This window comes from Dermacentor silvarum, chromosome 2 (assembly GCF_013339745.2).
Source record: "Dermacentor silvarum isolate Dsil-2018 chromosome 2, BIME_Dsil_1.4, whole genome shotgun sequence".
Taxonomy (NCBI): Eukaryota; Metazoa; Arthropoda; class Arachnida; order Ixodida; family Ixodidae; genus Dermacentor; species Dermacentor silvarum.
The window spans coordinates 229,660,927-229,686,301 of record NC_051155.1 but is presented as its reverse complement, the minus strand read 5'-3'; the positions used below and the strand labels follow the sequence as shown (position 1 = coordinate 229,686,301).

The window sequence follows — 25,375 nt, the reverse complement described above, 5'->3', positions numbered from 1 at the left end:
GCAACTGTTCTTCGTGTGCCCCCAGGAGATCCGGTGATGCAGAGAGGGTAACACCAAGATAGCTACATTCAGTGGCCCATGGGATATTGTCATTGTCCGGTAAGAGCACCGCGTTCACTTCTGGTCTGCCAGAGAACTGTATAACTGCGGATTTCTTTGGGTTGAAGCAGAGGCCGAGGCGGGCGAGATGGATGACGCTCAGGTGTGACGAGTCACTGGAGGTCGACGACAGTTTCCGCCAGGAGCACCAGATCGTCGGCGAAGGCCAGTCCAAGCAGCACCCAGGTGTCGGGTAGCCCCTCTCTGAGAAACCGGAACGGGAAGCCCAACCTCCAGTCGATCAGGCTTCGCTCCAACCCCGAAACATATAGCAGCGGGGAGAGCGAGCAGCCTTGCTTGAGGCGCACCGGCACTGGTAGCGATTGGGCGCCGCCCAGACAGGCAACAACTGTGTTGTTTTGGTACAGTCTTGGTAGCATGTCTACCAGCGGTGGTGGCATATTCAGGGCCGACATTCGGCTCAGCATCGGCTCATGAGGGACGCTGTCATACGCCTTTGCTACGTCGAGGAAGCACGCGACCAGACCCCGCGACTTCCTTCCGGGCCAGATCAATGGTCCGGCTCAGGGTGAAGAGATTGTCGCTGCGCCGCCGGAAGCGCCATCTCGTTCCTCTCGAGCAAACTACTCCGCGAAAAGGGTTTATGTGTCGCTATGTCTTTTGAAACATTATGAACATGTAAATATTGATTTGTGCACCTGTGCTTCAAGCAAGTTAGGCTTGGAATTTGTTACCGCGACACCATAACGTTATAACGTAGAGATTCTTCAGAATTAGGTTCTTGTATACTTGTGAAGTTGTTAATCTTTTCTCGATGATGTAATCAGTAATCATGACTTATAAAGTAATCTGTAATTATGTTATTATATTTGTTATCTTGTTACTTTCGTTCTGATGATGTAATCTGTCTTCGTGCTGCTGTGAAGCCTATAGCAGTCGGGGCTGCTGCCTCGTCGAGCTGCCGAATGTAAACTTTTATGTGCCGCTCCTCTGTCTATTTGCTGAAACTGACGAAATAAATTGATTGACTAATGACGATGATGATGATGATGATGATGATGATGATGATGATGATGATGATGCCAATTGTGACGGTAGTACTAGTAGTATTTGTGGTGTCCTTAAGAAATGGAAGCAACATGGGATCTTTCTCCATCCCTCATTTTTCTCTCGTTTCGGATAGTAGTAATTTGAGATTGTCTTTTTTACATGTGCTAGAGATTCATTTGGAGCTGCATAAAATAATGTATAGGCGCGCAGCGCTACTTGAATGCCCACCTGGCTGGTGCGCTTGTGTTTCATAGTTTTGAAACAGGTGATTTGCTTGCAGCTAAGTCGGACACTTGATGCGCTTGCTAGACGTGAACAGAAGGCGATGATGACATTGCAAGGGTTGACTGTTGGTCTTGTTGGTGCGGCATCTTTTATAGTGCTTAGCACGGAAACGCATATGTCTGTCTCTTCTCTTGTTCCGCCTTGTCTAAAGTTTCTGCGCTGAGCACTAGAAATGATGACGACGACCTTGACGTATGCATAGTCGATTGTGTGCTATGTATGCGTCTCGTCGTCGGGGGTCTTCTGCTGTCCCCGTTTAGGGAAACAGTATTATACATATCAATATGCATGTATTTAAAGTAAAGCTTTGATTGGCTCTTTCCATATTATACTTTCCATATCAACTTTCCATATCAATACGAACCGAATACAAATTTAAGCATAGAATGTCGAATCGTATAGCTAAACGCAGACGCATATGTTTACTGCAGGAATATTTATTTCGATATAACTAACTACCACGCCTGTGTTGATTAGAAAAAGAAAACGGCTCTCATAGACAAATGATCAGTTTTGAACACAATATAAATAATTGTAATTATGAATCTTTAGAGCCTGGTTGCAAATAAGCTTTTCAAGAATGAATGACTGTTGCATGACTAGCTTTCCGAAAACGCTAAATAAATGGCAGCGAAAGAAAGTTGAGTAGTCGTGGGGAAAGAAAAGCAACTGAAATACTTGTATGCTGTAGACACATGTAAAAATGCCTTTGCCAGGAAAACATAACTGGTTGTAGCGTAAATGATAAAGCTGCGACATGATTAGACTGCCAAAAACACAAAATGACACAAATAAAAAAAATCACAGGTTGTCATTTAGGCTTCCGCCGCAAAAGCGAAAACACAGCTTGCATAAGCCATTTCGTTTCCGCATTACTTCGAAAATTTATTCTGTTGGCTCCAGTAGCGCACCCAGGATGTCTGCTGGGGGGGGGGGGGGGGGGGGGGTTGAATTTATGTGTGGGAGGATGGGGGGGGGGGGGGGGGAAGCAAGCACTTCGCATAATATGCAATTTTCTTGCTTTATTTCTCTGGCTAAAGCAAGGAAATTGCAAATTATGCTATGTGCTTGCTTCCCCCCCCCCCCCCCCCCCCCCGGCAGACATCCTGGGTGCGCTACTGGAGCCAACAGAATAACTTTCGAAGTAATGCGGAAACGAAATGGCTTATGCAAGCTGTGTTTTCGCTATTGCGGCGGAAGCCTCAATGACAACCTGTGATTTTTGCTTTGTGTAATTTAGTATTTTTGGTAGTCTAATCCTGTAGCAGCTTTATCATTTACGCTACAACCAACAGCAAATAAAATGCCTAATAAGTATAATAATAATGACACCAAGTATGATGACGTTGTTTATTTCTTCAGCGTTTTTCTCAAAGTAATTTAAGAGTGAAGGAATAAATACAACACACTGATAGAGCGTTTTTGTTGATCGGGAAAATTCGACCTCAAGCCACCTCCTGAATTGTAATGACAATGTGAGCAGAAATTTTCTGTCGCCAGTCGCAGTGACGTCTTGTGTCTAGTCATGTAAGCGTCCAAAGTCTCGGATATTCGCTTCAAGTTCCTACGTGCAGGCTTCGCTAAGCCTACACAGATGGAGATATAGGTGAAGCTATATACGTATATGCATAAGAGTTTATTTTTCTGACTGTGCTACTTCGTCGTCTTCTTTCAAAGTCTTGGCCCAATTTCTAATAAGCATGCAGCTCCGGTGGCTAACTTTTCTGTTTCGCAAACTCACGGAAGAATGCCCGTCTTGCGCAAGCAAGACGAGGACACAGGAGAGAGCATGAACACACAGACACGGCGCTTTCTTGTGTTCGCGTGTTGCTGGCGCTGCTCTAGTATTCCAAGATGACGCACCAACAAGCCCGGACTGCGACACTAGTTAACGGAAGAAGGAAAGTGCAAAGTCAGAGATGGATGTAGAGGACGTTTTCCTCTCTCGTATTCAAATGTATGGTCATGTATTCCAGGACCGATTCTTAGTAGTAATCCAACACAGGATCACGCATACATATCAGTGAATACAGTGCATACTTCCTCTCTTTTTCAGATAAAATGCCTCGCAGATCTTGTCAGCGTGCCGAACTGCGTTGTGCCCGCCGACTGGAAACTGTATTTTAGTTTGTTTTTGTTTGTTTTTGCTTTGTTCTTGGAAAAGTTCAGATCGCGCTCGGCTGCGACACTGCGGGCGCGGGGACGAACCACGAGGTGGGTTTGGAATCTGACTGCATTTCGTTTGCGTTACACCATATTATTATTGGGAAGAACGCCCCGTAACAGCAACTGGTGTAATATAAAGCTCCTGTCTTGAAGATATCGAACAGGTCTGAGAAATCCATGCACACACTCGATCGAGTTCGTTCTCCGAGTCGGCGATGCCAAATCTGGGGCCGTATTAAGCAAGGAATTCAAGGCGAAGATTTCTTTCCGAGTCCTCCCGGATTTTACTGACCATGGCCGCTAGGTGCTGCTGCTGTCTTGAAAAATACCTCCATGATAAAAGAAATGATACCTAAATATCCTCATCGCTGCGAATGTCCCTCGTCAAGAGCACCACTAATGTATTAAAGCAAACATTTCTGGCCTTTTTATGCCCCTACTTTCTTAACCATAAGGCCGCAATCGCACGTATACTTCTACCGTGCCAAGGGGAACTACTTGCTTAAGATCATCGCCGCGTGTTGCTCACGATGATGATTTACATAATCTGCGCATATACCCACAACTGTGGGTTGTTCATGAATCGGGCGGCACATTTAAAAGAAATAAGAAGACATTAAAAAAAATGCTGGCTCTCCCGCAATCGAGAGTATACATGTAAGCATGAAATGGCTACCATAAGGCGTCGTTTGCTGCCTGCCTGTGGTGCAGCCGCATTCCACCGCTTTTCTTCTTACAACAGCGCAGCACGGTGCGGAAGAGTACATGCGCGCGCCAGTTTCCCTTATGCCAAAGAAGCAGAAATGAAGTGGCAGAATTTATAGCATTTCATAAACTGCTTATCTTTCTGATTTGTTAGCACACAAGACAGAAATTCGTAAATGCACACTGGCATTGTGTTTATTTTTGTGCGCTCTGTTGGTGCTGAGACGTTAATTAAATAGGTTACCGACAAGTCAAATGTCTCGAGGTACACGGTCCTTTTTTATTTTTGGTGTGGCGGCGGGCCGGCCGGCAGTCTAGGCCGGCAAGCCTAGACTCAGGAGCGTCCCGCTCGGACAAGACGTGACGCGGATATATGGAAGAGACTTCGGACATTGAAGAACGCGTTTATTCAAAATGCAGACCTTTAAATAGGTTTCATTACGTCATACCACGCTGGCACTGCCACGCAAGCGCGTAGTAGTTCTGACACTCTATTTATAGTGATGTTGGAGGTGGCGAAGTACATGACGACTATATGCGAAGCTATATGCCAGAGAGGATTTACGAGTTGGGCGCAAGTGGCACGATACAACAGTTCGTGCGAGGCACCCTATAGTTCCCATTTCGCCAGTTTCGTGGGCAAACCCCGTAGTGGGTAAGTTCCATTTTTGGAGGAGCGAGCGAGGAAGGCAACGTTCAGAACTATGGGGCCGCCGACGAAGAAGCATCGTACGACTTCTCGAAGCCCGCGCCGTTCGCCGCAGAAGGGAAACGCGGCGCAAGTGCAGGGAAGCCGGCGCTTTGACGCCGGCAAGACTAGAGGTCGGTCTCCGTCGTCGAGACTGACCGCCAGCCGGCGGCGTCAAGCCAGCGGTGGCGGCAGCGGCGGCTCGCCGGCTTCGCGATCGCACCTCCTGGTCCTGGTCAACGGCCTGGCCCTTTCCACCTTCTGCGTGCTGGTCGCGTTCTTCGTGGTGTTCACGGTGCGCAGGGCCGGAACGCTGGCCGCGGTCGGGGACGCGAGGCGAAGCCACCCTGGCGGCGCGCTTGGGGTAGCCCGGAGCAAGCGCCCGCAGAACGGGGACTTCGCCGCGTCTTCAGGAGTGGGTGTCGCCATACCCGAAAACACCAGGTGCGCGGGCACTTGCAGGAGGCGCTGGCGCACAACTCCAAGTCTTGTCGCCAGACAGAAACCCCCTTAATCAGTTTAGACTGGCAAAAGTGTGTTTTCGTTAATTTCGCGGCAATTAATTGGCAGGTTTCTCGTATTTGGGTCATAGTCGCGCAGCAAAGTTTCTGTAAACTTTCTAAGTACATTCTTTGGCTTTTTTCGAATACAGTGTAGTCTATCATTACGGCTGAAAAAAATAACCGAATCCGTTGTCGGCACAGCAAGGGTTCTCTAAACTTGCTTAGTTCAGTCTTTGTCCTTAGAACTTTACAATACGATGTAGTCTCTCTTTACTGATAAGTCTTTCTTTACTGATAAAAAAAGTATTGGACCCGGGCAGACATCGTCAAAAGTCATGACGTCAGAACGAGCTGTACGGGAACTTCGCAGTGGCGTTGCCGCCTGCCCTTCATGTTTGAGTGTTTTCTGCCCTACCACGATAACCTGTCTGATGATAAACGCGATTCCATTTATAGTGTAGAATGATAATTTACTTTATACAGCCCAACTTATTTTCCTATTTAGTGTCCCCTTGACACGAGAGCGCGTTGTTAGTAATTCTATAAGCTGTGGGCCCTTGATTTATTTCTTGAGCGACAGCTTTCTTCAGGTTCGTGAGCGCCATGTGTCGTCGAGTACAAATATTCGCGAGGAGCAAACCGCGAAAAGGAAATCAATTGACTCATGTGAGGGTAAGGTTTGGTACTGTCTTCTTACGAGATGACTACTGAGTATTCTTGATGTACGCATTTTTCGTATACAAAGTGTATACATTAAAATACGTAACTTACAGAACTTTCGTTATGTAATATATACGCAAACAGAAAGATTCTACTCAGGTTCGTGTACCATTCCACACCATACCTTACCAAATCGTGCTAGACATCCCCCGAGGAGTCCTTACACTCGCGTTTGTTTTACATCGTATCACGTAATGCCCAGATCCCGCATAATGTCACACTAAACAACCACATCCAAAGTATATGTGTATATGACGAAGTCAATTCACCGCAGGTTCGTGTGCGTGTACCACGAGCAGAACCGACGGCCGGGCTACAGTCCCGACACGTTTCCGTACACCTACTGTCACGTGGTGGCATACTGCTGCCTGTCCGTGAACACGGCGCCCGAAGACACGCAGGCGCTGCAGAGCATTGCCGGACTAGCCAGCGCCCACAAGCCGATCGCGATCATCGTCAAAGGTGCGCATGCTCAGAATATACTCACGCTTACCACTCGCGTGCGCCTGTGCATGATGATGTATGTACGTCGTCATCTTTATGAAAGATAACGCACGCGCGCGAGGCAAATAGCCTCATCGGCCACACGTTGCGCGGCTCAGCGGCGAAATGCGAAAATAAAAATTTTAATTTATATGCTAAGCCTTGGCGAAAATTGGAGGACGCTTGCTTAAGCTTCGCCTTTTAAGAGTGGAACACGACAGCGTTATCGGGCCCCGTTCACATCGCATTTTTGTTTCAGTGGGCTTCACCGCAACACAGAACTTGGGAAAGCTAGCTTACAAAGACCAAGCTTACACCGATCCCCTTAAAGTCGGCTTCACTATTAAACAGAAATGCATTGCTGGAAAGACGTTTTTCCAGGGGCAATACAAGTCATCTTATATTAAAATGTGAAGGCCCTAGAGCCTTTTTTTCATTATTTTATTGTTTGCTATTGCCCCGATGCGCGCGAGTGTCCAAAACAGGCAGGCGAAGTCCCAATTTGACCTGCCGTGGGGAGCGTCTACATGCAAGCGCTGGTTTGTTGGGGATGATTATTTCCGCCATGGACGCTGACATGCACGCCCATGTCGGATTTTCTGCGACACGGGGAGCTTAACGCTGTTGCGTTAAATGGAGAGAAGAACGCCCCATCTTCGTGCTTGCACCTACGTACCGAACATTTTACAGCGTAAGCTGTTATGGGCTCATTCCAATAGCCGTTTCGTGTCGCGATGATGCCGCCGCCCGCAGCTCCCGCCGCGTAACCGCTTTCGCCGGAAACGCGAAAAAAGTACCCGATTCCCGCCGGGATCGAACCCGCGCCCGCTGCGTGGGAGCCGGATACTCTAGCGCTGCGCCACGCAAGCGATTGCTATCGGGGCGCGGAAAATACTCATATATAAGGAAAGCATGCAGGGGGAGACGACTCGAGCCTCCGCCAGTATGGTGGCGCCATCTAGGTAAGATGCCTGCGAACGCAGCGTCCGCAGGCACAGACGACAATATGCGATTCAGACGAGGCACGCAATCAACGTGCTCCTGAGCTGCCGATATTCTGCCAGTGTGGTGGCGCCATCTAGTTAAGATGGTTGCAAACGCGGCGCGCCCGACATGCAAGTTGCAGTTGTAAGGCTTGACTGGGCTCAGCAGACTGCTGTGCAGAGAGCATTACAAGCCTCAGCTCACCGTCGACGCCGGGCGGACAGTTCAGATGTCTCGTCAAAACAAGGCGAACAGACTGCCGCGAAGACCCTGTTGTGCGTGGTGCCCAAATTGGAGCTACTCTTGAGCCGCTCCACCAGCTTACGCTGTGACTGTGCTGCGTGTGCCGCGCAGGCCTGTGACTTTTTAACGCGACCGTAGGAAAGCAGCACTTACGTACCAAAGCTTTGTGAATTGAGCTCCGTGTCGCAGGAAATCCGGTGTTGTTGTCGGCGTTGTCCGTGGCAGAAAAAAAAACACCGCATATCCACGGGGTGAATGATGATGAGTGGGCGAAGCTCCGGAGGGAATCATCGGTAAACCGTGAATCTTCCGTGTAATTCGCCCAGTCTCGCCGCACTAAATCGAACGATTGACTTCCACCAATGACACGCGCCATATGTGACGTCATTCCTATTTTATAACAGCGCCCTTCATTATAATTGCACCATCTCCCGCTTAAGGGGACGCTAGCACAAACGCGTTAGAAACGTGCAGTACTCTAAGGGGAAGAGGCCAAAGCGTCTTACGCAGCCGTTTACACATGCCGGAACGTGCACCGCGTTTTCCGACGCCATCAGCGTTTATGAATACGGGGGTAAGGGGGAGAGGCCACAGCGTCTTACACCAGCTTCTTACACGGGCCGTGACGCGCTAGCACAAACGCGTTAGAAACGCGCAGTCTTTCGTTAATGTTGGGTATTTATTGCCATCGTGGTGCGTGTGTCCATGTGCGCTTCGTGGCGTAGTGATAAAGAAAAAAAAAAAGCTTCGTGGCGTAGTGGTTAGCGCCGCGCGTTCGGAAGCGAGGGGTCCCTGGTTCGATTCCGCTACAGACACAACTTTCGGAATTTTTTCTCATAAAAGTAGACGTGGCTACCTACTACGACGACGACTACTACTACTACTACGACGACGACTACTACTACTACCACTACATACTACAGAGGAGGGACAGACCCACACCCTAAGGAGCTTCGCCCCTAAAATCATCCGCAGCCACCGTATGCAACACGTTATTGCAGAAGATCATTTTGAACCACCCCGACCGCGCAGGCCCTTCGTTGTGGTGCAGGGTTTTGGTGAACAAAAGTTGAATTTCTCACAGTGAAATCAGTCAGCAAAATGGTAAAGTACAACTTAAACACAACCTACAGACATGGTGGCGTCGGACTGTTATTTCAATGTACGAGGAAACATGATGCTGTTACTAGGCAACTCAAACACAAACCTCTTCTGCCAGCTTTTATACCATAAAAAGCCGGCAGATCCCACGCCCTCTGGGAATCGATGTTATGCGAAGCAGAATGCGGGGAGCCGATCAAGTTAACGGGAACGACCATGAAAGCACCAAGACGTAGGCGGCTGTTTCATGACTTACATGAAACGCATGTCATGACATAAATATATTGACCTATCATTTATGTCCGAACGCATTTCAGTGATATTTGAGTGTTAATCTCATTTCGCTGAGTCATTGTCATTTTTGCTGATTCATGCTCGTGACTATGACTTCTAGAGAGAGAGAGAATAAACTTTAATTAAAAAACACCGCATATCCACGGGGTGAATGATGATGAGTGGGCGAAGCTCCGGAGGGAATCATCGGTAAACCGTGAATCTTCCGTGTAATTCGCCCAGTCTCGCCGCACTAAATCGAACGATTGACTTCCACCAATGACACGCGCCATATGTGACGTCATTCCTATTTTATAACAGCGCCCTTCATTTTAATTGCACCATCTCCCGTCTATGGGGACGCTAGCACAAACGCATTAGAAACGTTCAGTACTCTCTAGTAAGGGGGAGAGGCCACAGCGTCTTACGCAGCCGTTTACACATGCCGGAACGTGCACCGCGTTTGCCGACGCCATCACATGACTGCTGAGAGAGTATAACCCCAGTATTCATAAACGCTCCTCGACTTGACTTGCCACCGCCTTGGGCAGCGCGTTTCGAACGCGCAGTCTTTCGTTAATAGACAGTTTTAGTATTGCGGAAATGGCGCCACGCTAAACGCAATAAAATAGCGGGGTCAGACTGCGCATGCTCAGAACGCTATTTCAGTTTTGCGGGTAGCGTGCGTCCGCTATTTTTCAAATATAGCGGAGACGCTAAACGCTCGCTAAGTTTTTAGCGTTGCAAACATGGTGGCACCCTCGGCTCGAACGCTTGACATGCAGGCTCGTTTCAAGGCTTGGCGTGGATCCACACGGCTAGTTTGGTTGGTCGAGCTGCTCAGTTTGCTGCTTTGACTACTCGGAGCTAGATGGTTTTGCGCTTAGCGGCGCATCGTTGCCTTACGCTATACTAAAACTCTATCGAACAGCGTTCCGCAAAGATTTAGCGTGCGTAACACGCTAACGCTAACGCAAGCATTTTCCGCAATACTAAAAGTCTCTAATGTTGGGTATTTATCGTCATCGTGGTGCGTGTGTCCATGTGCGCTTCGTGGCGTAGTGGTTAGCGCCGCGCGTTCGGAAGCGAGGGGTCCCTGGTTCGATTCCGCGCTACGGACACAACTTTCGGAATTTTTTAAAGACGATAGTCTTTCTTGGGGAACTTAAACGCTGAAAATTTGGTCTGTCTGTCTGTTTGTCTGTCTGTCACCCGATTCAGCCACCCGGCCAAAGTTGGACCACTTGCTTACCGCCCACACTACTTAAACTGGTACGGCTGTTCATACTTGTGAACGTTATCGATCACAAAGTAAATCATACGCATATCTGAGGCGCAACATCACTAGGTAACTATTAGGAGGTGTGTTCCTTTAATAGAAAATACATAGATACGTAACTCTAAAGACCCTAGTTTCTTAAGCTGCGCTGAAAATGCCATGCTATGCGCGCCGACGAACGACGTTCCCCGACTGCGCGCCGACGAGCGCCCTCTGCCATGGAGGAAGGAAACCCTCTGCACAAGCTCATGTTTCCCGATGTATTGCCAGATGGCGTCCATGTCTCACGCAGCGCCTCCTCAATTTTATCAATGCCAGCCAGATGCGGCCGATTCAACATAAAGGAAGCACTGTCTGAGGCAGGGCAAAACATAAATGGCCGCTTGATGAAATAATGCGGTAAAATGAAATCTGTTCAAACAAACCTTCATGCCAGGACGGAATTTGTACGAGAACAGCATCACGGGTGGCCGCGGATCAGACCAGCACTCATGTAGTACGGCTGGCAGAAGACTATCGTCTTTCGACGACATTTGCAGCGAAGCACGCAGATACGCGGCAAATTGTTTTTCATAAAAGAAGACGTGGCTACCTACTACTACTACGACGACAACTACTACTACTACTACTACTACTACTACTACATACTACAGAGGAGGGACAGACCCACACCCTAAGGAGCTTCGCCCCTAAAAGAGCACGCGAGCGTAGGTAGCTCCCCCGTTCTGCAGTGGGTGGTCCCCTCAGTCCAGGAGTCCAGTGGCCTTAGCTGCCCTTCTCGCTCGGTTGACCAGGTTGAGCTGGTCCGTCGAGTCGGAGCTGGACAGCGCTGCCTCCCATTGCCGTGTGGTGGGGTGTGTTATGGGTGTTAGCTGGGGTGTGTTTGCGCAAGCCCATACCATGTGGTAAAGTATTGCACATTGATCACAGTGTGGACATTTTAGGAATACAGCGCAGGGTGTATGGCGTGGTAAAGACTCAAATGTGGATATGTGTTTGTTTGGAGTTTTCGCCATATTACGGCCTCCTCTCGCGTCAGAGAATTATGAGGTGGGGGTAGTGTTCTTCGTGAAAGGCGATAGTGTTGTAGGATGTGAGTGTAGGTTAATGGTATGGGCTCTGGTTGGAACTGCTCGGCGCGGTCATCTCGCGGCTCCCGGTGTGCATGAGCTCGGGCGTAGGCGTGTGCCTGCTGATTGCCGCGTAACGTAAGGACTCATGCCCCGGAGTCCACACGATTTGTATGTACGGTGGCAGCTGGTGCGCTCCATTCAGAATGCGATGTGCAGCCCTGGAAATTTTGGCCCTGGAGTAATTTCTGCATGCCGTATGAGAGTCCGTCAGAACTATGACGCAATCCCACTGCGGTCTCGTCGTGATGGCTAACGCTATCGCTAGTTCCTCTGCCTCCGCAGCGCTCACTCTGGAAACCGACGATGCATTCTACCGTCATCCTTTAGTGTTTACTTCACTTAGTACCCACGTGTGAACCCATTCTAGTGAATTTTTAGTGTTATTAATTTTTCGCCGAGTTATTGTCATTTTTGCAATGCCGTCTATTATCATCCTTTAGCATTTCCTTCACTTTTTACCGACGTCTGAATCGATTTCAAGGGTTTTTGAGTGTTAATCTTTTTTCGCAGACATTGTCATTTTCGCTGGGTCATGCTCATGACTGTGACTTCTACCATCATCCTTTAGTGTTTCCTTCACTTAGTCCCCATGTCCGAACCCACTACAGTTACACAGCAAGTTAACGAAATGACCATGAGAGCACCAAGACGTAGGCGGCTGTTTCATGACCTACATGACAAAGATGTCATGATATTCATGTCATGACCTATCATTTATGTTCGTCATACACTCTTGTCATGCTATGCCAATTTTGGTACATGACAAGTTAACGAAATGACCATGAGATCACAAAGTCGTAGGCGGCTAGATAGATAGATAGATAGATAGATAGATAGATAGATAGATAGATAGATACTGTCAAAGTGGCAAACGTTCCCCAAGAAATGCTTCGCATTTAAAACACCGGCTCATTAGGGTAGCCTACTTGCGAAAATATTATCCAGATGGCGCTGACATCCTCGGCAGGTTAGGGTCCCTACGGCAGGTTAGGGAGCCTACATGCAACGCTGTTTCATGTAGGCTCAATGTAGGTCAAATTGGGACTTCGCCGGCCAAATGCCTTTTGGACACGCGCGCGCGTCGGGGCAATTGCAAACAATTAATAAAATGATGAAAAAAGACCTAGGGCCTTCACATTTTAATATAAGACGACTTATATTGTCCCTGGAAAAACGTATTCCCAGCAATACATTTCTGTTTAAAAGTGAAGCCGACTTTAAGGGGATCGGTGTAAGTTTGGTCTTCGTAAGCTGGTTTTCCCACGTTGCAGTGAACGAAGCCTACTTGCCGGTTGCGAACGATGCGATGCGAACGGGTCCCGATAACGCTATCGCGTTCTACTCTTAAAGGCGAAGCTTAAGCGTCCTCCAATTTTTACCGTAGAAGCGGTTTTGCTCGAGGACGCCTGCAGACGTACGTTTCAAAACTGCGAATTACGTCATCCCCCAACAGGGCTCAACACAAGGCGGCACACATGTATCGTCTCGGTGTATACACATTATCATCTGTAGTACGTTCGCAGCTGTACCGTTTGCCGGCTCTGTTCTCTATGAAATTACGAAACGAAAGAACAAACGATACCTATATATACTCACTGGAACAAATATACTCTTTTAAGCGCATCATTCCTTCAATAAACCGAATTCATTTTATGACTCTTTCTGCAATTTTACCAGATTTCACTAACATTTGCATTCTCATGACGCATACAGATTAGCACACCCGTGAAATTGACGAAGCTTCTCTTATTGGAAAGCATATGCAGTCTTGTGTGAATCAGCCGTTTATCGCCCTAACCAACCAGGACTTTTCTAGATAACACTTAACTTCACCTCGCCCATGTGACCGCTGAATTTGTCATCCCACTTTTGACAGCACCATTTTCTTGTGAGCTTGTTACGTAATCGGCACATGTTCCCAATAAGCCTTCATTTGAAAGACAGCGCTCATCTCGTCCCTACTTTTTATTGCGATAGCAATTATATGGACACTCGAAGTGGAGTTCTGCCGTCTGCGTCGCCGTCGCCGTGAGGTTCTGTATGAAGTCCAACGGCGATGAAATCGTCCCCGCGCGCCGTATGCTGTATGTGCGAGTGAAAGCGCGGGAGGGACGCGCGCTTTCACGGGGAGTGAACGCACGGCGGAGACCAAACGCGACTTCTTCCGTCTTGGCAAAGGCCGTGGGGGGACGGGATGGAGGGAGGGGAGGCGACGTTTAGCTGCGGCACCAAATGCGTATTTATATAAAAAAAGTTGTCGCAGTTTCACCCGAAAGGCGAAGCATCAATTGCGATAGCAACTTAGTAGAGCGCTATACGGAGTAAGGATAGTAGTTTTATCCGCTGTACAAACTTGGACATGCAGCAGCACCGGCAACACACAGCACTGTTGTCGACGCCGTCGGCGTTTTGCCCGCGTTCGCACAAAATGCGTGCGGCGTTGGTGACTGTTGCCGGAGCCTCTGATATAAATAGGCACTTAGTGCCGCAGCTAAACGTCGCCTCCCTTCCCTGCCCCCCCCCCCCACGGGCTTTCGTGCGTCAGAAGAAGCCGCGTTTGCTCTACATATATGCTGATTGTAAAGGAGGAAAGAGACGCCTACTTGTACAGAACGCGCGTTTGTTCTCCGCCGTGCGTTCACTCCCCGTGAAAGCGCGCGTCCCTCGCTCCCTTTCACTCGCACATACAGCGTTCGGCGGCGCGCGGCGACGATTTCATCTCCATTGACGTCATACGGAACCTCACGGCGACGGCGACGGCGACGGCGACGGCTACGGCGACGGCGACGCCGACGGCAGAAATCTGCTTTTGAGTGTCCATATAATTGCTATCGCAATAAAACGTGAGGCGAAAAGGTGGTAAAGACTTCCAACGCTGCTCGACGAGCGTCCCATTCTGATCTCGTCGAAAACCTCCGCGGCGCCGCCAGAGGCACCGGCAACAGTCACCAACACCGCGCGCGTTGGGTGCGAACGCCGGCGAAACGGCGACGGCGTTGACAACAATTCTGCACGTTGCTGGGGCTGTTACATGTCCAAGTTTGTACAGCTGATAAAACTACTATCCTTACTCCGTATAGCTCTCTACTAATTTGCTATCACAATTGATGCTTCGCCTTTCGGATGAAACCGCGACATTTTTCTTTGACTCCAACTTTTGGGCTGAAAATCATGAATGTCGTATTATTCTTGTGTGAGAAAAGTAAACCCTAGATGGTGTACCATATTTTGTAGAATATGCAGCCTTCGTCATACTTAATCCGGACAACCCCTTAAACGCCGTTTTGCTTGCCCTGTGGATGCTTCTGATAGAGATTTCTGGTTGAGGTGCATTGAATGGGGCTGTTAGCTTAATGCGTCCTCTTTGCAAACCATTCGATGTTTGCTTCTTGCTGCCTGCTTTGTTAAACTCAAGCCGCTAGAGATACGCCGTTATTTTTAGGGTAAAGTCGGACAACGGCTCTATATGTTGATTTTAGCGTGTACGAACTGGTGCTATTTAGAGCAGAATATGTGCAGGTGGGCTGGTTGACAAAAATGGCAGCACCAGACTGTCCAATCCTTCTGGTAAACTTACCAGAAGGTTGAATCCTTTGCAAACATCGATAGACTGATAGAACAGTGCGCCGTCAGTCTCACTGTCTGAAGAAAAGATTAGCTCCTTGAACGTGTGCAACGTGGTCGGTTTACGCAGTGCAAAAATTTGCATGCGGGGACTCTAATTTTGTTTGCGTGAATATATATCCCTTTTCTTTTTTTCCGTGCAATAAATCAGTTGCTAGTCATCGCCGCCTTCGCGTGCCTTCTCTCTTCGTCGTGTGTGTGCCTATAGTGGTGCCGTTTTCAAGATGCTGGTATTTGGCCGGCCGTTGGCTGCCAAGCCCTTCAGTGTGTCAGTGTCATGCCCTTCAAGCGGCTTGCGTACGCAAGAAGTAAAGGCCACGGTACTGCGCATGCGCAGACTTCTATGTAGGTGATCGCGCATGCGCCGTACCGCGGCCCCTAGTTCTTGCGTACGCAAGCCGCTTGCGCCTCCCTAATCCAAAAGCTCTCTATTATCATGCATGGGTCGGAGCAGTGGGCGCCGGCCAGACCGACACCGACCTGACAGCGCTGTTTGGCGCGTGGCGCGCGGGCCAGTTCACGGCGCGGCTGCTGGACGTGCGGCGACGCACGGCGTTCTGCTGCGTGTACCTACACTGGCGCAGGCCGTCGGCCATCTACCGGGAGCGCGTCACGCGCCTCGCCGCAGACCTGCGCGCTGCCCTGCGGGACCACGGCGTCCGCCTAGGCTTCGTCGTGGACGCTGCCACGGCCGAGGCACTCGACGTGCGCACGTGCGTGCCCAGATGAGTTCGGGGAAACGAACAAAGTACTTAATTCATAAGGCATTATTAGAGAGTTTTAGTACTGCGGCATGATGATACGTACGCAGCACGCGAGCGCCTTGCGGAACGTGGCAGCGCATGTCAGGACAGCGCTTTTCGTACAAGGAAACGCCTACGTACGTAAGCCTACTGCGCATTTTGTCTAGCGCTCTTTTTACAGCGAAGCAGCGAAGCTCACTCTACGATGGTAGTGTCCGGCAATAGAATGCACGGCGGAGAGCAAATGCGACTTCCCAGTGGAAGGGGAGCGGTGGGCGAGGAGGGCATCGAGGCAACCTAGCACCAACAGCCCGTAGACTAGATAGTCTAGGGGGTGTTGCTAGCACCCTAGTGCCGCCGACTCTCTCTGGGCTCTCGCCCGCCTCTCCCCTAACAGTGTCGACAACGGCGTTTAGCCGTTCCGCCACGTAGCCAGCGTTTTGACAGCGGTTGTGCGCGGTCACACAAACAACGCGCACAATTGTTGTCGACGGCGGCGGCGTTTTGCCCGCGTTCGCACCGAACGCGCGCGGCGTTGGTGACGTGTTTATGAAGAACGTGGCAACTTTTGCCGTACACCCTATGGCAGTGTACCGTAGCGACCATAAGGCCATGATCCCTGTGGTCACTAAATAAATGAAAACCACCGGATCATATATATTTCTCATTCTTTAATAGTTCAAATAAGCAATTACACCATCACATCCTGATAGTCATAATCGGAAATACATAATTCCCACCATAGTACAGCTTCGCTGGTCTTCCATCTTCACCCCAGTGGAAGGGCTAACAGTTCTTTTACTAATGTCTCGCGCTATCCCGAACAAATGAGAACCACGAGAGCAGCACGTGAGGCTCCCCACGCACGTGCGCAAGAATTGGGTGCGTACGTACGCAGCCGCCGCGTACGCATCACGTACCATTCTTGTTGCGTTCGGCACATGCGCATTTTGCAGAACGTAGCGATCTTACGTACGCAGTACTAAAACTGTCTATTAAATAGACAACCGTAGCGAACGCGGCGGACACAAGAAAGGTGACAAAGGGAACGCTATACTCCAGTCAACTTTCATGTGTCAGTCGACACTGCGGTTGCCGCTTCGCGCATGAACCGACTAACCCAAGAAGAGGTTTTCCTAAGACATAAGAACTTAGTTTCGTAAAGATGCATTGTCAGTTCATAAGGATATGCTGGCAGACTATTCGGTTTGTTACGACTGCGTATGAATGATCGCAGCGTTCCGCTGCGCTGAACAACGGCGGTGATAAGTTCTGGTCAACTGTATCCTCGTTTTAGCGGAGGGGTTACGCACATCCAAATTAATCTTCAATTTAGGAAGAATGACGGCATGTCTCGAAGTTGGTGCAGCTCTCGGGATTCCCACTAAGTGGACACTCCTTGAACACGGAACGGCCCAGTTTCACAGTTGGAACATATACGCCTAAAGCCTACTAGAATATGAATAGTGAATTTTAGTTAATATAACTTAGAGTGCATGGATATCGCGCAGTTTGACTTATCCAGCTGCTACTAATCCTGGCGAGTGACAATCTTCACTTCCCCACGAATTCTTGATCTTTAATGAGTAGAGAGAGAGAGAGAGAGAGAGAGAGAGAGGGGAGAGAGCGTGTCGTCGCTGAAACGACCCTTGTAGCACGCTTGAGAACCATGAATCGTCACTGTTGGTGAGCAGAGTACTTATATGCAAGTCTTACACGTCTTGACATTTAATCACTCCAGAGACACAAGCGTTGTGCTTTAGTGGTTATGTGCTGCACCTGTCCTTTAGTCAATGCACGGGATATGCGACGCATGCGCAGAGTAACCGGTAATTGTTGATAAAGACAGTAGGTCCGTTTTCATGCAAGTTTACTATGAATCGTACAACGTGATTGAAACGCGTGTTCCTGTCCTCGCTTTGGCATAACAGGTCAAAGATCTTATATTCTGGATACAACATTGTTTTATATTCCTCGGCCCACCTAATACATGTATGATGTCATTATTTTTGGCACCGAAGGAAATGCGGTTTTTAGAAACAAACTCCCAGGCACATACAGCTGAGGTGATAAATATCGGTGATGTCCAGTATACTGACCTGTTTATGTGTATTTCATATGCGCCCGTCGGTAATCCTACAAGTGTTTGCTAATCATTCAATCGTCATTTAAAGAGTACGGCATATTGCAACCTAAGCAGCCAGTGCAAATTAAGCGCTCAGGTTATTTCCTTTAGCGTGTTGCACGAGTCGAATGTTGGGTACTTATGCGGTTAGTGGTGTGCTCTGGTCAATATAGGCGCTGTCCTCCAAGAAAAAAAGAAGAACGAAACTATACACACGCACACATTAATCAGCTTGCGCAATAAATATTGCGAGTATGTGGTCTGTCTCGACCGCCTAAATTCTCGTCTTGGTTGCACCACGAGCGATCGCATTAACGCATTTCCATAATGCGAGGAAATTCCCAGCAATACGGCTCAAGACGAATGAACGGGCCACTTGGGGATGCAGAAGCAATTAGATAACTCTGCCCAACAACATCTCTCTTACTCAGGAACGCTCCCACAGTATATACTGTATACGGCCACCGTCTCATGTTTGTTCACTTCGTTCCCAGGATCTAACTCTGCTGTATCTATGGCAGCTCTTCACAAGCCGATCTTGTTTCCTTTTGCCTTTCCATTCAATCTTCATTGCTTTCTATTTCCGACGCAGCTCTCGTCTGTACTCATTACGTGGAGAAGCTATCTTATTGCTTCGTCTTGAAACCGAAGCTCGAGGATTTGACCATTACTGAGGTGTACTTCTCCCGAGCTTTACCTTGCCCCTTTTTTTCATTACACGCATGCCACCCAGCATCCTCTTTACAGACATTTGGATCTTCTTAATATAAGACGGGATTATCGGGATTATTTTAATGTGGTTAAATACTCGCCGAGTGGACTGCTGCCTTGCAAACTAGGCCGTTTCAACTTTGGTGGTGCTTATAGCAAGATTGTTGCAAATGGTTCGCATGATACTGGTTTTAGTTAGTTGCAAAAGTGAATTCATGGCAGAACATCAGCTTAGGAATGGCGCAAACTGTATAAGCAATGTCTATGTTTTTACATTGCTTATGAACAGGGGTAGAACATGGAAGGCCGCTGGAGCCAACACTTCAACGAGGGGACTTGTCCCGAAGGCAGGTCCCGTTGTCGAAGTTGTCGACACTCCTTGTCCCACTACTGCTCGTCATTTCAAGCCTCCATCTTCCTATGAACTTTCGCCTTGTTTATATTGTGTATAATATCACATGAAGGCAACAGACAATGAAACGAAAAAATAATTGAAAGAGAAGAATAAGCGTGCCCTTCTTGAATTCTAAATCTCCTTTATGCTTTCCTTGGATTCATTGTTTGTTGGCTCCGTATATAAGACAGTTAATAACAAAAAAATCTAGCCCTTAATTTTAACTGATTCCTCTCGCCCATTATTATTATGTCACGGGTCTGAAGATGACTAAGGCGTTTTAATATTTTCCTCAGATGAGGAAGAAATCAAGAAGTCGCGCGGCCTACGACGCAATCTTGGTTTCTTTTATGCCTGCCCGTGCGCTTATAAATTGTGACTAGTTCTACCTAGAACAGTCACATTTGCACGCGCTGATTGCCTGCTAGGGGTTCAAAACGCAACTCAGTTTAATTTCAACAATTGCTGCTATCTGTTTTCTTTATTGCCGAGTTTAATTATTGGATGCTGCTCGCTCATCGGCGCTCTCTTATATATACATGCATAGCCTGAGTCAAAACAAGGTAACAACGCGTGCGCCTCGCATATCCGGTTCTGCGTGGCGTTGCGAAAGCTGTCAGGCTTACTGCGTTGACAGACATGGTGATTAATTACATGGTCCTACCCTCCTCCCCTTCCCCCACATCCCTACATTACACAAAAAGAAAAAAGAAGGAGAAGCAGAGGAAGTAAAAAAAAAAAAAAGAGAGTAGTTGACTAAAGGCGATGCGAGTTCCCTGTCGCGATGATGTAAGAGCCAAGCCGACTGCTCAGGTTAGGTTTACTTTCCTCGGCCCATTTTCATGGTGCATGCTTACGGGAACGCGTGGGGTTGGTTATGCGCAGCCAGCAAAAAGAAAAAAAAAAAAAAAAGAAATACGGTAGTTCTGTCAGCGCGCTCCATTTCAACTCGACGTAAGTTGCCGATGCGACGCCGTCCCGACGGGAACGAGTTCTGTTAAACGATCTCGGGGTCGGGTTGTTTCAGCCCAACTGTATATACTGACTCTGCCCGTTATTGGCTGGTACGTCTACAAACATAATTAAATTGGGGGGTTAAACTTTCCGAATCTGCACAGTGCGTTACGACGCACGCCGCAGTGGAGGGCTTCAGATTCATTTTGACCACCTGGTATTTTCTCAATGAGTACCTTACTCTAACTAGATGCGCGTCCATTGAAATGCGGCCACCGCACAGCTGGAAGTCGATCCCACGACGTCGTGCTCTGCAGCAGAACGCCACAGCCACTGAGCCACCGCAGCAGTGGGTAACGCATAAACTGAAGCATACGTTTTAAAAGCGAGTCCAGCCGAGTAAACATCTACAGCCCGCGCAGTGGTGCTTAGCCATGGAGCCCGGCAAGTCGATTCGAGCCGCTTCTGTCGGGTTCGCGTGAGCGCCCTTGAACGTGACTGCGCAGGCTCCTGGCCATCTTAGGGCGTGACTCGCTGCTGGTTGCTCCCGCCCCGTACCCATCGTCCTCGTCAGGCGCCCTGGGCCCGTCGTACCACGGCTACGAGGCTCTTCGGTGGCACAGCCGGGTCGCTGAGCTGGCCGGGAACGAGAGCGCCCGTGCCTGCCACACCGTCAGCTTGGCAGGAGTGGCGATGACCGCAGCCAACGCTACGCTAGTGCCCTACGATCGCATCTGCACGGCACGCTTCCTCAGGACGCCCAGGACAAGGTGAGCTCGTGCTAAAGCTGTTGATGGCCCTAATGTGTTCTCGGCAAAAAGTAATCAGGGTAGAGCACAGCCCAGACGAAGTGTAGATGGTTTGGCATCGTGGCCGTCATCTTGGGGTACCAGCACGCCGAGAAGCTGCGTAAATAAACAGTAATAATAATAAAAAAGAACGTGACAGCGTGAGAGGCGTGTCTTACGCCGAGCGACAAATCGATGACTGTGATAATACGGTGGAAAACGGTAACCGGAAAAAAAAGCAAAGCAATGTAGGCAACGCGTGATAATATGCAGCACTGACGCCTTCGGGGCCACCAATTTTGGGTTCTAGCATGGCGAGACGAAACGACCGTGAAGCCAAGTTAAAACTATATATACGAGAACCATCTCAAGCGGCCAACAAACGTATATGCTTACGACGCATGATCGGTGCGTCTGTTTCACGCTACGCGATGGCCTTACTGTAATCTCTATAGATGACGGCCGGCGCTTGGGCTTTGAAACGTGTCGCAGACGGAATGCACGACAGACTGTTTAAATATTGCACATGAAACACTAACATAAGAGCATAAAGGGAGTCCATGATAACAGAAGATCAGACCGCTGTGAATCGGTGCCAGTGTCATATACAGCGCTTCCAGCAAATGAACAGTAATTACCGCCGCTATTCCCCTCACTGGAAAACCATGGGCTCCGGTCCAATTGCGGTCGGGCGGTCCGCATGCCAACCAGCAAGGAAGGAAATAAACTCTCCTTGCTTCATGCCAACCAGCATACATAAAGTGCCTTGGCTGGGTGCGTTCCTATGTAGTCCGTGAAGCAGAAATCACAGTCAGAGGCCGCGGCGCCACTCTTATAGCTATCCCGGATATTTACTTCCTTCCATTCTTTCTTTGACCTTTTTTCACGTCCGGCGCTTTCGTTTATAGCAAGGACGGCTGGTCATCGGTGGGCCGCCTGTGGGGCTCCGGCGCCCTGGTTTCCTTCCTCTCCCCGGCCCGGGCGCGATCCTTCGTTGCCGCCGTGCACGAGGAAGCGGGCTCGAGCTGCCTCGGCTTCTGGGACCCCGAGCACGACGACTTCGCCGCTCGCTGCGGGGGGCCCGAGTACCCGCTCATAGGGGCCATTGTGAAACGACTCGACGATGAGCGGAGACGTGATTAAAGAAGTTCTCTTATTGGTCATACAACTACGTGTATACACACGTTCTTCTACCACTAATTGGGGGGGGAGGGGGGGGGAGGCACTTCGGCTGTCGGCATTGGTGCCAGTTCACGAGCGCGAAGGTGCCAGCCAGTTTCCTTCGCGCTCGCGAAGCGCCAGCCAATGGTGACAGCCGAAGTGGACAGTCCACTAGGTGGACTCTTACGGAATACCCCCCCCCCCCCCCCCCTTCCTTCCTGGTCATATACCACACATTGAGACGGGCGATTATGGAACAAACGCTGCTATACGTATCCCAACTGAAATTTCTCAGTCGATTTGGGAAGGCAATGCACTGTGCGGAACAGATAGCCCTCGGTTGGTTCGAATATTAAAACGGGCGCCATTGGAAGGAAAACGCGGTCGAAGCGGAGGATTAGATATCAGATTCGGCAATTTGCGCAATGCGCTTGACTGACGCAGATTAGGGGCAATTTGATATCTCTGTGAGAGGTCTTCGCTTTGCAGCGTATCGAGATCGGATGACGGTGGTGATCGTGATGAGGACTTGCGTAATATATATATCTATGTATATATAAGCGAAGGCCGGACCCCGGCCGAAACATAGGAAATAAGGCATCGCTTCTTTCGTACGTGCGTCCTTAACTTACAAGTGCCGTGCCTAATATATATATATATATATATATATATATATATATATATATAATTTCATTTTTATTATTTCTTTAATTCACTTAGTAAGTACAAGTAATTTCCCCTATGTTGTCTTTGGTGTCGTTGCTTGTGCTTCTTATATGATTAATGAAAATTGGGGCCCTCGGTTTCCTTTCTTCTCGTTCATTACATAACGAGGGTTTCGAATCTGGCAACATTGATGCCTTCAGGTAGCATATGTGGGTTTATTGATCAGTTGCCTTCACCCAAAAATTCACGTAGTCGTGAAGCCTGCGGCAGAAAGGATGTTCAAGATCCGCCGCCTAGGTTTGTGAGTGGTGGCACTGGCTACCAGGAATAGTTCTAGTAGTAAAGCATAAATACCCTAGAAAGTGGATCGGAAAACGGCTCCGATCCACTTTCTGAATGCGAAGACGTGGGATCGTTCCCCACCTGGCACCAAGTTTTTTTTTTCATTCATTTTCATTTGCATTAATTAATCAATACATTAATACACTTACTAAGAACAAGTACTTTCCCCTTTGTTGTTCTTGGCTTCGTTGTTTGATGGCTTCTTTGATGGCTTCTTATATATATAGGCACTTGTAGGTTAGGCATGCACGTACGAAAGAATGCAGAGGTGTCTAAATCGAACGCTGGGCAGGTATCTTCACATTCTAATAGAACACGCTCCATTGTTTCTTTAACTTTACCGCCGCAAGCACATGCTTCTTCTTCTTTACTGTTCCTCGCTTTATACGTAAGTGCGCGTTCTAAGGCATCCTGATATTGCTTCGAAAAGTAGAGCTTCCCTTTGAGTTATCGTAAGTTGTTTCTTTTCTGATTTCATTTTTTCCTCTCGAGTAGTTACTCATAGAAGGTTTCTTTTCCATTGCCACCACCCATGAGATTGTCTCAGTCTCTCTGACTTTGCGCTTGACATTCGTTGTTGCTATGTTACTTACTATATACTGGTCGCGTACTTGCTGGTAAGCTTCCTAGTTCTTTTCCTCCACTGTGGATCGATGCTCTTCCTGCACAAATGTATGAACACCTCTCCCGGCCAATTTACTTTATTCCATATTACTCAGTCGTTGTTCATAACCAATTTTTACGCAAACATCTATACAGGCAATTTAGATTGCTAAATGATTACCTGATTTTAAGTATTGTATATCGTTTCTGTTTGCTTGCTTTGTATATGTCTGCGTGCCGAACTGCATCTCGGAGCAAAAGCCTCCGTCAGGCTGTATATAGCCTTTTGCTTTTGCTTCGATTTCTGTTGATGTGCAGAGGGAAATCAATAAAACAATTCAATTCAATATAACGCAAATATATCAGTTGCAGATAGCGAAGAATGTGCCATCAGTAGCAAAGCAAATGCCAAGTTACAAAACTTGTAGCCTTGTTACCTAAGTAATGCCATAGCGCTTAATCCTACGTAACGCTGACGTAAAGTTCGGCAGCCATGCAATAAACCACGCTGACAGTGCGAATAAAATGCAACCAATTTTGTGCTTCCGGCTTCCACAAAGCCTAATACGGTATGCACCTCCTTTCCAAGTGGCTAAATTTCAAAGCGAAGTTCTATTTGTCTACTATCTCGAGTTTCGCGTCCTTCTGTGCTGTCTCGCCAAGTAGGACACAGACAACCAGCTTATGTAGCAAAGCAGTTACCGAGGAGAGGCTGGGCCGTTGTCAGGTGTTGCAAAACATCTTTGGCACAATCTTCCTTGGTTTGCAGTGCGTGCTGTGAAACGAAACAAAAAGTTTTGTTGTTAACGTCAAAATAAAATGTAAAAAAAATCGACAAAGTAGTGCGGATGAACGCCAACTCTGTTCCGCGTAATAAAACAATAAATCATGGCCTAAAAATGTCTGCATTTCGAACACGCATGTTGGAATCTACGTAACGCGAAGCTTCTGTCAAGCATTACGTGTTAAATGGTCCGCAACTAACGGCGGTGCGTACAATTGTGCTTACCTCCATCCTATGCAACACATGACCTCTTGCAATGTCTGTGTTTATCGACCACAAAAGTCACAACTTTAATCTCTGAAATTTTTATGTTTATGGGCTACACCGGCTCGGACGCTTGCCGAACTGTAAACACCAAACCAGGCGGACGCGCTGTGTGTGACGTCTACGCACTGCGATATTACGAATACGACAGCGATGTACGGTGCTTGTCTATATATAGCAATAATGGTGATGACAGGTGTATGCATGAAAAAGTACGACCTATCTCTAGTTACACTCAAGCATTCTGCAACTCTTGTGCCACAGTTACGAATACCCATTCTGGAGTATTGGCGAAGAATAATCAGATACACCCAGTGGCATAAACCGAATGCGCTGAACCAAAGAACATCAAGTACATCAAAGAATCTGTTGAATATAGTGCGCTATTCTGTTAAGAACTCGACAAATTTCAGAGAGACCTATGAGCCGACATTATATGTTCGAGCTCTAGCTCGGAATTTATTTTTTATTCAACAGAACACAAGTGGCTCTGTTGTAGTTCAGAATTCCGATGGGTCATTAGCCATGTAGTGTGCGTGATGG

At 48.3% G+C, this 25,375-nt stretch overlaps 1 protein-coding gene across 1 annotated transcript; it reads left to right on the top strand.

Annotated features, from left to right (window-relative positions):
- Window positions 1-4,970: 4,970 nt before the first annotated feature.
- On the top strand, window positions 4,971-22,164 carry LOC125943584 (uncharacterized). Its single transcript, XM_049663032.1, has 5 exons — window positions 4,971-5,398; window positions 6,452-6,639; window positions 15,752-16,010; window positions 20,731-20,994; window positions 21,921-22,164. The coding sequence occupies exons 1-5, from the start codon at window positions 4,971-4,973 to the stop codon at window positions 22,153-22,155; spliced, it is 1,374 nt and encodes a 457-aa protein (XP_049518989.1). The 3' UTR covers window positions 22,156-22,164.
- The last annotated feature ends 3,211 nt before the right edge of the window (window positions 22,165-25,375 follow it).